At 39.5% G+C, this 13,662-nt stretch overlaps 1 protein-coding gene across 2 annotated transcripts in view; it reads left to right on the forward strand.

Moving 5' to 3' along the window:
• Positions 1-365: 365 nt before the first annotated feature.
• LOC147235584 (plakophilin-3-like) overlaps positions 366-13,662 on the forward strand; it is a 48,061-nt gene continuing 34,764 nt past the window's right edge. The window contains exons 1-2 of one of the 2 annotated variants that reach the window (XM_086143700.1): positions 366-647; positions 10,284-10,369. In XM_086143700.1, coding sequence (XP_085999826.1) covers positions 443-647; positions 10,284-10,369 — 291 coding nt within the window. In that variant the 5' untranslated portion in view covers positions 366-442. The remainder of the gene's footprint in view (positions 648-10,283; positions 10,370-13,662) is intronic. The other variant, XM_086143699.1, reaches the window with a different exon arrangement.

A 13,662-nucleotide genomic window follows, 5' to 3' on the forward strand; every position in this document is an offset into this window, starting at 1 on the left:
AAAAGTACATAAATGCAAATTATGTTGTAATAGAGAATAGTTATTACACACATGCACACATGATATTATACACACGCTCAATCACTTCCAGCCTCTAAAATAGAATACGAATTCTGTTTTCTTTTTATGCAAAAGTCATAGTGCAAAAGAAGAGATCATTTTACGGTTAGTTGAACTTTTGTTGGAGTAGGGAGTGTGAAGGGGGGGCTCGACTGCGTTGCTGGCACCGAGCGTCAGCAGGTGGATGTGGACGGAGGTCCCGCCTCCATCCGGACGCGCCTCTTACAGCCGGTCCTTCCCGTAATCAGAGGCAGTCGCGCCCGGACGGCAGTCTCCGGTGCACGGGTACCCTTTCGGCTTCCCTCGGTTTATTGTTTTTTTTTTTTTTTTTTTTTTTTTTTTTTAAGGCTAGGTCTTCCAGACCCCCGATCCCGCCGGGAGGATGAGCGTGGCCGTAGCGGAGAGCTGCTTTCTGTCCGCCCTACAGCCCAACACCTCCTGCACCGCCTACATGGTTCCATCGGACGGCCCGTGTCCGAACCCGGGGGCGAAGGCCCGGCGGGTCCGGGAGCAGGTCCAGATGCGGATGGCTGAGAAGAAGTCGTCGTCTCTGCCGCGATTAACCGACACGCTGCTCGAAACAACAGGTGAGTCGTTCTTAACTCCGGTTCATTTATGACTCGCTGACGGTCCCGTTAACCCAACTTGTAAATAACATATTCTCCGGGTTTGAAGCCAAACAGCCGTCAAGTCAAAATCGGATATGAATCCATCAATTATTTCAAAGAATCTTTTGGGATTTTTTCTCTTCTTTTCTTTCTTAAACTCCTGGGCCAACGAAGTGCTCTAACCAGACTGAATGCCTTCACGGCCAAACAAAAGGCTGAGACACCCCCACCTCCACCCCACCCTCTCCCCACCACCACTATTAAATAAAATAAAAAGACATTTGAAAGAAATTACATTGAATTTACTTTACATTGTCTGGTAAATTCGGCCTCTTATTTCTAGTTTATGCTTTTGTCTATGGAGGTTCTCAGTTATCTAGGTCATTGGTAATCCTTATCAAAATCTTTTTGTGTCTTTCTTCCCTGGAAGACATTTCATCTCTCATTAGAGAGGCGTCTTCAGATCTGGTCTTCGGTTTATTAACTTTTTTTTTTTCCCTCTGCGTGAGGATGGACCTGGGTGTGCTTGCTGTAGAAACACTGTAGGTTCAGGGTATGACCCTCAAATAAACAACATTCAGGGTCTGTAGCCAGAAAAGAAACTGATAAGTGACTCAAACTGGCCGGGCAACAAACCCGTCTGAGGTTTTTGACCTCCAGCTGCAGCAGCAGAACGTTACTAGACGGTTCCTGCTGTATAAAGTGTTGTGCTCTGCAGTATGTTCCCTGGTGTTACACTTTTATTTGTTTAAAGAAAGCTCTTGCAGACTCCCCAACATCCAGATGACTATCTCCATAAAAAACTAAATCAAAAATCTCAAAGCATCATATCTTTATGAAGTGATGAGGTGTTTATTGTCAGTGTTGTTTTGTTTCTTACTTCCTGGTAGACTTGTTATATATATACATATACCTATATACATACACATGTGTGTGTCTGTATGTGGGTGTATACACACACACACATAGACACACACACATACAGTACATATCATGATTGTTGATACAACTTTTGACCAAAGCAGACTTGGCACGCATTTCGTGGGGGATTTCCAAAGTTTTTTGGTAGATCACGCTAATTGTCTAGAGCGATTGGATCTGGGCCAGAAATACAAAGAAGAACTCGGGATCCAGACGATCCCGCTGTTATGTTTTGATTGTTCCCATGTCTAACTGACTCTGTCTGTGAATTATTGGTTCATCTCAGAATTTTCTACCCGCAACCTGACACATAACCCTGTCTCATTGAGTCTTGTTCATCCTCCACTAACCTGAGGTAACCGGAGATGCGCAGGTAGAGGGAATGTGCTCCCTGGCTGTCGGCTTTGCCGTGTGTTTGTGCTGAAGATCTCAGCATGTATTGAAGCTCAGTCCTCTATGGCTGCGCTTTGGTGTGTCTTTGCCTTCTTGGTTCATTTGACACAATCAAGATAAGGCTAGGTGTTCCTGAGTGCCTCCACTAACTGACCATAACATCACATCAGCTTTGTTGTTCACAAGCTAATAAATACGGATGTCAAATTTTTGCTAAAAAATGGTTGCGGCAAGCACCAACATATCAGCAAATATCAGTATTTCTCAGCTACTTGTATCAACCTTTATGGATGTTTAAGTCGATTATTGCATCATCTCACCCCTTCCCAATGTAACCGTCAGCTTGAATACAATATCTCATTTTTAATACAAAGATGTTAAAAATACAAACTGCATTTATTTTGTTTAGGTTTGGATATAGATACTGATGTTGATGTAGACATGGCGCTCCATGGTTTGTCAAAAAATTACGAGAAAGGAATACTGATGCTATAATATGACGGTTAGGGAAAAATCTCCATTCTTCATGCCGTTGATGCATTGAGATGAGAACATATTCAAACTGTTCCTCCTAACCCTCACACCTGCCCACACCTCACCCGCTTTTTATCTGTCCTTCTGTCCTTCTCACTCTCCTTCTACCCCAGTCATTCGAGGCAGAAAGCTGCTCCTCAATGATTTGGATCTGTCCAAGGTTTCTAACCAGTTAAAGACAGTGTTTCCTTGCCATAGTAACCAACTGCTTGCTCATGGGGAAACGCTGGGTTTCTGTCAATTATTTTAAAGACTGTGGTCCAGACCTGCTCTATGTGGAAAGTGTCATAAGACATCTGTGTTATGATTGGGTACTTTGTTAAAAAAAATCTGACTGGACTTTGTTTTTTGAATAAAGTGACAAAATCTTCATGGGTTAATCAAACAGCAACCAAAATCGACCTAAAAAAAGCAGAAGATGAGAAGCACCTCAAAGTATTTCAAAGGAAAGTGACCGGCTTATACGGTGTTGGTCGTAGATTGATTTGTATCTATTTTGAATTTTTCGAAATTCAAATTTTGAGATATTGCATAACCTGCTTATTCCTCTGGAAAATTATGGTCGATGATGATTGTGAACACTTTTACATTTGATTTTCAAAGAAAAAGGGACTAGAAGGAGAAGTAAGAGAAGGGTGTCTCCACCTCATCCATCAGACTGCTGTCTTTTTAACTTCACGTCCTTTGTCACAAACAATCACACGCCCAATGGGCTTCTTTATTCTAATAGATGTTGCTTTCATCGGGCTGTCTTTACAGTCGAGCTGAGTCTCTGTGATCACATCAAAACCTTTCTGACTTTTTGTTTATCTTCCCCCTTTTGGATCTTAGTCAGGACTGTTACGTAGTAAATCTTGGAATAGGTGGAGCCATTAACTACATGCACATGTTGGATCCAGGAATTCAGGAAAATTCCCCTTAAACTGCCCCATTATGTTGCTTGTGATACATTTAGATACATAATTACACATGTATGATATGAAATATTGTATATTTGATGGAAAATCTGTTGCTTGTTGTCAAATGTGCCTCTGACACATTTCGTCTTTGTAATTGAGAAGTGCATCTCAATTGACTTAGCTGGTTAAAGAAAGTTTATTATCATTATAATTTTTATTATTAGTGGTGATTCCATTGCAGTGAAACTGCTGCTCCTCCTCCTGTCTAAGATTTATCAGTGCACAACAGTCAGATGGTTATTATGTAAGGAGGGGACGTGATTTTACACATTCAGGAAACTGATGACGGTGCATTTTGGAACAAGTTTCCTCTTAATCCTGGCTTGTTGTGCTGGACTGTCCGCCAGACTCGGTTGAGTTTATGGACCAATATGAACCACAGTGATTCAGTAGAGCCTCTTTGTTAGTGCTGAGCGTGCAGGTGGCGTCTACATGTCAAAGTGGCCCGTGTCACTTCCAGAGAACAGATGTAAGAAAGGTGAAATGGCCTTGTCCTCCTCATCAGTCATGAAGACATTTGGCAGAATGACTGCCAGAACTGTTACTGCTGTTATTGTTGACTGGAGTTCAGAAAAGACACGTCACCGTAGTGAGACTACAGTTGCGCATGTCCCTGCTATCTGAAAAAGGATAAAACAAATAACAGATAAAGTCATTCTCAAGGGGTGGGTGGCTGGTAAAACTGTCAAAGGACAAAAACTCATCTCTAGATATAGAATTACAGTAAATGTTTGATACTGGTTTTATTTAACAAGGCCCAAGGACACCAATTTTCAAATCTGTTAACAATTTCTTATTTTGAGATTACAGTTTTGTTCCTTTTCAGGGGAATGGGTTTCATTAATGACTAAATAAATTAGAAATGTGAAAAACAGAAATCATCAAATAACACCACGCAGACACAGTTAAATAGAGAAGTCAGAAATCCAGATTATGTCTTGAAAATATCATTGCTGATTTGAATTTTCTACTCATTCCATCTTCTTTTCTGTATTTGTAACTTAATCAATTGTAAATTCCATTTTTTTTTCCTGCAAAATGCTTCAGTTCATTTCAAAGACTGTCAAAGAGCAAGATTTATAGTGGACGATTGGCAAAAGAATGTCTTGAAATCTGATCAAGTTGTGCATTTTGTGATCTGTGTTAATCCCATTATAACATGGTGCTTACCGAACAAAACCAATTCAGATTAGGGTCCATTGCTCACTTAGATTATACTCGGGGTCCAGAATCAGAAGCAGGATCAGAACATCTGCTGTGGACTGCAGCAAAATCAGTTATGGGAACCTGCAGACTTCCTAGTCATTTCCTGTTTTTTTCTGGAAAATAGAGCTTGTGCCATCACAGATTCCTGTCAGCATGCGCCATTAGAAGACAAAATAGTCTTCCATTATCCCATTTGACCTTAGCTTGACTTCAAACTGCTACATCTTAGAGCTGCCCAGGACTCCCGACTCTGCAAGCACAATGGTTAAGGTTGTTGCTCAAAGACAGAAATATTTTTGGAATCATTTTCAGGCCATTTCTTAACTATTTACAGTGACATTGTCACGGTTGTCATAATGTGACAATATCAGGGTCATTGTTGTTACCCTGGGGAAGTTACACAGTAGCTATTACTTGTACTTCGTAATAGTCCATCCATATTTTAATCTTATTTTTTATGCCAATACGATACTGGCCTTTTCTAACAATTCCTGAATACAGTTGAAATAACATCCATTATTTAAAAAAGAAATTATTTCTTTCATATAGTTGATCAAATTAACTAGAATGATCAAATAATCTAAAAAACAGGTAGGAATTATGTAGATTAGGTCCTCAGCTTGCTCCAGTAGGATGTCGCTGTCCTAGAAATGACTTCTTCTTATCAATCTCAAATGAATGAAACCCAGGTTGGGACTATACAGTATTATCCTAAGTAATGTTTGGCTGCACGTGATCTGTGAAGTGTGTCAGATGGGTCACGGTGGTGTGATGTCACAGTAAAATGGGATACAGGTGATGAAGTTTGGCTTCACACCCTGCTCACATGACCAAGCACCATGTGTGGAACATTCTTCCACAATCTACCGTTATCATAGTCTATTTTAACCGGCCCCCACTTACAGTAACTTGTTGCTGGGTATTAATAATAATACTGGCTCATGTTACTGCTCCGGGAAATGTCTCATACTGAAACAAACCCATCTATCATGTTTTGTCACTGAAGCATCTCTTCATTCATTCATTCAATCATTCATATACTTTGTCTTTCTCTTTTTTTCAGACGCTTGACTTTTTTGTTTGTTTTTCTTATGTCCTGAAATTTAATTTTCCAAAAGCAATTAAAATTATTCATTCAAGAGGCCGGTCATCTACTCTTTCAATAAACTGAAATATATTCATTACTTGAACATATTTTCTCTCATGTTTATCACACGGGAGCAATCGTGTAATAGTGTGATGGTGTAATTGTGATTTTAATGTAAATTCCCAGAAATTTAAAGAATAACATCAACATGTGATACATTTAAAAATTGAGTCTTAAATAATCACGTTAATAATAATAATAATGATAATAATCAGAATAACAGGTGATGTTATATTATGGTTATTATCATGTTGATAAAGTCAATAAATGAATGAACTATTCAATAAAAAAATATTTTAGATTATTAATAAAACATTCTTTCTCTTTATGCACTGGTATGACAATCCTTTTTATTATTAAAATAATCTGAAAGATGTAACAGGTACAATATACTTGAAACGTATTGATACTGAATGGTCTTCCCAAGGCAAAAGAACACCACCAAGGCATCAGAGGAAAAGCATTAACACACACAAGCTAGATTTCACAGGCTGAAATAAAAAAGATGCACATATTTCACAGGGAGGAATTCATGAACCCGGGTCAGAGGGTGGGAGTGGGGGCTGGAGTGTGTCCAGGGGGCGGTTTGGAGACCGACATGTAAAATTGCATCTGAGTTATGTTTGCCAGGAAAACTGGACCTTTTGTGGCTGTTGTGAGAAGTGTTGCACTCTCACACATTTACCGGGACATTCGGACTCACCTTTGGCAAATTGGCTTCTTTGTGGCCGTGAAATGTTGCAGCCTTCCTAAACTCCTTCACAGTTTTTTTTTCCCCATCGTGACTTTGTTTTGTATCCATGTTGAAAATGGTTTATATCTCTGTCTGTATAGATACCTTGTTGAACACATCATGTTATCAGCGGCCTTCAGATGCTGCTTGTTGACGTTTTCTTCCGTCAACCCCTATAGCTCAGCTTCTTAAAGACCCAGATGGCAGCCCAGTTAAGGGGGAATTAAGCATTCCACAATAGTTGAAGATGTTGTTACATCATCCAGCTGAGAAAGAGAGAGAGCAAAGCAAAAGATATTCATTCATGATTAGTCGTTCATTTCCCCGTATCATGCTTACATCTTTATACAGTTATAAAGACCCAATTTTCAAAATCAAATGTCTTTCTGGAGGCCAAAGCTCTTTTCTCGACTAAGTGTCAACATTAGTAGTAGATGGATACCACCAAGGAGCTCCACTGAATGCCACAGGAGGTCTTTCCTACCTGAGGCTATGAGACTTTTTAATCCTTTTCCTTCAGCCGAAGGGAATATTCAAATGTTTGTACTTTTTAAGACCTTAAAACACTTGATAGCCTTAACTTTGACACTTTATATTTTATTGTTTTTCTTATTCTCCCTCCTTTCTACTATTATCTATTATTGTTATGTTTTGCTATCTTATCTTATCTTATCTTATCTTATCTTATCTTATCTTATCTTATCTTATCTTATCTTATCTTATCTTATCTTATCTTATCTTATCTTATCTTATCTTATCTTATCTTTTTATCTGAGCATTCCTGAGGCTTAGGGAGAAGGAGTGGTATAGCTGAGTAGACCTACAGACTGACTGTCAGCAGGTCGTGTAACCACAATCAGAAACATCTTCAATATTCTCTTCTATTAGAGCCACTAACAATTAATATGGTGAAGTGTTGATGAAAAGATGAAATTCATTCCAGAATCCATACTCTTTTTTTCTTGAACATTTTTTTTTATGACATATCTGAATGGAGGCAGTCTTTGGGCATATTTGATAAAAAGATGCTCAAAACCAGGTGATCAGAGACACATTTCTTCCCTTGTCATTTACTTGGCAGTGTTTACTTGTAAAGGAAGGAAACCAGAAGAAGCACCAGATGAGGCACAGGCTGCCCTCTGCCTCAACCAACTGTTTAACATTTGCTGGTTTTCTCCATAAGTTAATTAAGGGCGATACACATGATGGCACTTGAAAAAATGTGGCCACAATATCAAATTTTATGAAACAGTGTTTGATTATTTAAGAAAAAAAAAATGGGTTTGGGACTTTAAGCAGACACGGCTTTGCAGATGATGATCCACAGTCCAAGTCACTTCTGTGGTACAGATACTACACGCACACTCACACACTGGGTTGATGTCTGCAGAGCTGTGGGATGCAGGGGAGAGGCTTGCAATCAGCCAGACAGATGACTGCTGAATACACACATTAAGTTACGGGCTCTTATCATCTGGCTCTGCTTTCTCGTGATGAATCACAATGATGGAGTTCTGGTGATGTTGCCACTGGTGGCTAACAATTTCTCTGCTATTTAATGTGGAGTGACTTAATAAAACTTAATAAACTATATAATAAACATTTAAAAACATTTTTGTAAATCACGTCTGCTGTAACATCCCCCATTTTTATGTTGTCTGTAGTGAAGGGGGAGTAAAATCACATCTGATATTGGAGATTTAGGCAGAGAAAAGCTCACCGTCAGAGTTCAAACAGGCTCCCTTTGAAAAACCCAGTGATTTTTACTCCTGCAGAGTCTTGTAGCTCTGAGCAGGAGCTCCTCGACGGGACCAGTCGGGTCTTCGTCAGCTGCGCAGCCCGGTTCTGTGCACAGTTGCCCACAGTCTTGGCCCTGCAGCTACCTGGACTGTGGCTGCTCACTGTGGCTGGACCAATTGCTGCTTGGCAACCACCCCATGTCATATTTTCATATCAACTTTGTGCACATATAAAACATTTGAACCAGGTTGTAGAAGACCAAATGGTCTAGCATGGGTGTAGCATTGTTCACTGACAAATACCCAGAACTGTATGAATCAGAAAGTGCAATTTAAAAAGAGCTACTGCATTGAAAAGATAGTTAATTCATAAATCATCTACCTGCTCCGGACAAAACATTCATGGCTTACGTATTCTTGCTAAGTTCATACTCCTGCTAATGATGTGGGAAAAACAACAAAACTGGGATTTCTACTTTTAAGGCACATGAAAGATACCACGGCATTCCTTGAGGGATAGTAAAGGTCTGGAGTGTTGTGGACAAACAGGCTCCAGTGAGTGTGTCTATCCGTCGTAACCCAGATAACGGTTTCAAGTAAACGTGATAAAGTTACACCAACAACAGCCTCAGGTTAATTTTGAATAACTTAGATAAGCTTTATTGTTCTGAGACATTTGGTGTGGAACTAGCGACACATTTGCTTATAATTGGGCTCGGAATATCAAACACGAACATTTTGTCCCTGTGGCGGTCATGGGCTAGATCATTAAATTATCTAATTTGCCCTAATATTTGTAATACTAATACTTTGCTATTTAACATAAATATTTGGGAAATCAATCTTCAGGGTAAAAAATACCACTCCATTTCCTTGCCCTGTACATTTACTTGCACAATGACAATATTGGCTAAAAGCATGCTAAATTAACTTTGAATCTTAAGGTAAAGAAATTTCTTTTTAATGGGAAACTCTCATAAAGTATTAATGGGATTGTGTGATTAAGGTTACCTATTGTTTATAGCTTCCTTGTGCATTGTGGTGATTGTGTATGAGCATTCCATCCGTGATCTCTGACCTGGTGATTCCTGCGTTCAGGCACGCAGCGCAGTCCACCCACCCGACAGCAGACCCTCCCTCTTTACATCCGTCCTCCTGGAAGAAGTGTTTTGTTTTTTTGCTACTAACTGAAGGGAACCCCCCGCCTTCCTGTTCAACTCTCAGCAACCCACTCTGGACTTTGTTGGCTAATGTGCTGCAATTGTTTGTCAATGTGCGTATAATTCATGAATCAACCATTATGATGACCATAGGATTCCGATAGAAGACAAACAAGATTAGATGTTCAATGTAATTTCTGGCAGAGTTTGAGATAGTTTGCTCTTATTTTTCTATTTCTTTCTTACTAAAATGTAAAATTTGTTATATTCAATATTGTAACACAATATGTATTTTAACTTACTATAATCAGACAGCCTCAGTAAAATTTTATGCAAGTGTCATAAACATTCTGGTGATAACTATTAGAAAGTGATTTAGGTCTTTATTGAGGGATGGTAATCTTTTGTAGGGAGTCATAGACATGTTTTGTGGACACATTTTCAAGCAAGAGTCCAACACATGGCTGCCAACAAAAACAAAGAATTATCTTTTGAATTAAAGACCTGCTGTTGCTCTGCCATGTACTTGACATTGTTTCCCATGACATCAGGATGAGGCTGGTTTCTAGCCAAGATCGTGAAGGTCGGACCAACAACCCGACAATTGTAGAACGTGACATCTCCTGCTTTGATGTTACTTCATTTAGATTGCCCCAAACTTTCTGTCGGTTGTGATGGTGAAATCATCAGCCCATACCGGATGTAAAAGATGTAATAATACATATAGCACATGTATAAAACACTTGTGTTGTACACATGCTGTGTGCTAGTGCTGTGTGTTGTGTGTCTCCTAACATGATTCCTTTCTCTCCCCTTTTCCTAGATTACTGTTACCCTACAGTCAAACTTTCCCACACCTATGGCGTCGGCTCCAGATCCATGGTCCAAACACCGAGCTTCAAGTTGGCTGTGAGTACCCGTGCTGCCTGACATCATCCCACACTGCAAGCTGCCGCTAAAAGTTCTCCACTTCTTGCCACAACGTAAACAAACAAAGGTTGCAGCTCTGTAAAGCAGCCCTAGATAACTTTCTGCATCCATGGCAACACATAGGCAGCTGGAATGGCACATAATTGTTGGAGCAGAGCGGGGGGAGGGGGGTCTGGGGTCTCTTCCCCTCGAGGCAACAAATTTCCTGCATTTTTACACCAACTAACCTCTTGGATTAAGTCAGGAAACGGACGCCCAGCCCAGTCCAGCTCTGTGTCATTCAGGAGGCTCTGAGAGCCAAGGCTTTAAGAGAAGTTTGTAATGGAGTGGCTCAGATTAGGAGACAGACATGATCATTTTTTTTATGTTTCAGATACATTTAGAAGAAAACATTCTGTTGCCAGGCAGCAGGGAAAATGTTTTAGAAGGAGTTTGACAGCAAATCAAAGATACTGTTGCTTTATCAATCCAGTAAAGAATGGGCCCTGAACCAGGTCACAAACCTAACATTGAGCTATTTAGAGGTTGCAGCAAAATTAAAAACTTAGTTTGCTTCGCTAACTGTTTTATCATTTGAGGGCAAAAGCTGTCAGAAAGGAGTTAAAATGGTCTGACAAACAACACTGTATTAAGTGGTCTGTATTTGTTTTCTTTTCCTTGCGGCTTTTCCCTTCAGGGGTCACCACAGTGAATAAACCCCATCTAACCCTATTCTCTGTATCTTCCTCTCTCACACACCAAATAACTTCATGTCCTCTCTCACTACATCCATAAATCTTCTCTTTGGTTTTCCTCTGGACCTCTTGCCTCGCAGCTCCAATTCAAGTATTCATGTACCACTATATTCATTATCCCCCCTCTGTACATGACTGAACTGTCTCAGTCTGGCTTCTCTGACCTTCTCTCCAAAACAGCGAACGTGGGCTGTCCCTCTCATGGACTCATTCCTATCTGTCCTAGTCACTCCCAAAGAGAACCTTAACATCTTCGTCTCTGCAACCTCCAGATCTGCCTCCTATCTTTTCATCAGTGTTTCATCAGTTTCTAAACCATACAGCATCGCTGGTCTCACCACTGTCTTGTACACCTTTCCTTTTAATCTGGCTGATGGCATAGTACCCCTGACACTTTTCTCCACCCATTCCAGTCTGAAAAGGGAATGGAGTATGTATGGAGAGTGGAGTATATTTGTAATATTATTAACCCTTGTGTTGTCTTGTGGGTCAAAAGTGATACACTACCATGTTTAGCTGTAGAAAAAACACCTTAAACTGTTTTTTTCCAACTTGAAATTTTATGACTTTTCCTAAAGAGACCCCATAATTAGAAAAAGTGATACTTCTTTTTTGTTTATGTTTCCATGTGGGCTGTACACCACTAGGGTACAAAGATTGTCTTATGGGTCATTTTTGACCCGTAGGACAAGGGGAGTAAACACAATGTTAAGATCACAAGAGGGTTAATGAGCTTACATACAATAAATATATTAGTAGTATAAGTATCGGTAGTATGTGTAGTAGAAGAAATAAAATAATAATAATAGTTATCATCATCATCATCATCTTTATCATCATTATCATCTGTTTTAATCAAAATCACCAGACAATCAAAGAGCAATCTTTTTGGTGGGGTAACTAAAATCAATATATATACATGTATTTTAGAGACGCTAAATTAAGTTTGTGCAAGTAAATGTCATGACATTCAGTTCAAATCACCTGCAAATAAGAAAAAAGTAATTATGTATAGTTACATGGCAATTAGCAAGAATCTACAGATGAAGTAAAAAATGGCTGGAAATTTATAAAATCAACTGTCTTTTTTTTTTAATGTCGTATAAAAATGTGTAGCAATGTACCTCTGGATTTAGTCCGATATAATATACAAGTTCTTTCGTTCCCCGCACATGCGCAATACACAGGCATGCACACACATTTGCAAAGTCTTTAAAACAAATTTAAAATGCCTCAGAAAAACAAGTCCAGGTTTGGGACAATGAGGTGGGCGATAATAAACAGGACGTTTGTAAGCTGCTTTGAAGCTACAACAATATCAACTTCCTGTGGCATCCAGTAGCAGCTGCAGGAGGCAGGAAAGATGGAAAATTACTCATCACCTCCTCAGCATTCACATTTGTCCAGTCGGTCGCGTGTAAAAAAATTGATTATTGGAGATAAACAAAGCAACTGGAAGCATAGGCTAAACATTTCTGCATCAACCTGTGTAATTGAATTCACCCAAAGTGACAGTATAAATATGGCAGTCTTTATTTATCAGTTCTTTTGTGTTAACATGTTTTAAATATTTTTTACAGAGACAGTGAAGTGAAAATGCCCCCCAAAGCAAAGTAACAAGTCCTGGGTTTATACTTCTGTGCCAAAATCATGCTTTTTTTTTTTAACATTGGAGCAATTCTCCCAAGGTTCTCCATTTGTTTACACTAAAATTCTTGAACACTAGTTTTCATTTATTTTCTGCCATTCTATATGGTTGTATTTTTAGCCTCGGACGATGTCCCATTCTAATAATATCAACTGGTCCGCCTATTTCTATCTGCAGTATCGCAACATGCGCAATATCAATAGACTCTGTCCCTTCCTCTTTCCACATGCTGCAGCCGTTCTCATCCAAGGATTTGTTACCTCCCAAATAGTTTACCATACCTCGATCCTTTATAGCCTCCCCTCCCTAACAAATCTCTCCACAAAAACTCCAGCTCCTGTGGGGGGCCAAAGCCATGTGGGCAGAGAAACAGAGAAACATCATCCTTCAACAGCTCCTCTAGTTCTCCATATATTGTAGGATTCACTTCAGAATATTACTATTAATCTAGAAATGCATCCACACTCTGACTCCACCATACCTGTCCCACCTGCTTTAGATTGCCAGTCTCATCTGCTCTCTCAGGGCTTCATCCCAATCCCTCCTGTCTCAGGATAATGAACAGGGAAGTCCCTCTGCTCCCCAGTTCTGGAACTTACTCCCACCTGGCGTATGAAATGCTGGCTCTCTCCTTCAATTTCAGTCAAAACTAAAAAGCCATCTGTTCAAAAATTCTGACTCTGCATTTCCATTCCAACTGCTGTAAATATCTTTATCTTTATCTTCTTAAACTTTTTATAAGGTGTCTTTGGCTATAGAAAGGTGCCCACAATTAAAATGTATCATTATCATTATCATTATCATTATCATTATCATTATCATTATCATTATTACTACTACTACTACTGCTGCTACTGCTTCTACTATTATTAGATCAGAATCTCTTTCAT

The sequence above is a fragment of the Fistularia commersonii genome, chromosome 3 (genome assembly GCF_037954325.1).
Source record: "Fistularia commersonii isolate RoL2024-O1a breed Wild chromosome 3, RoL_Fcom_v1.0, whole genome shotgun sequence".
In the NCBI taxonomy this organism is placed as follows: Eukaryota; Metazoa; Chordata; class Actinopteri; order Syngnathiformes; family Fistulariidae; genus Fistularia; species Fistularia commersonii.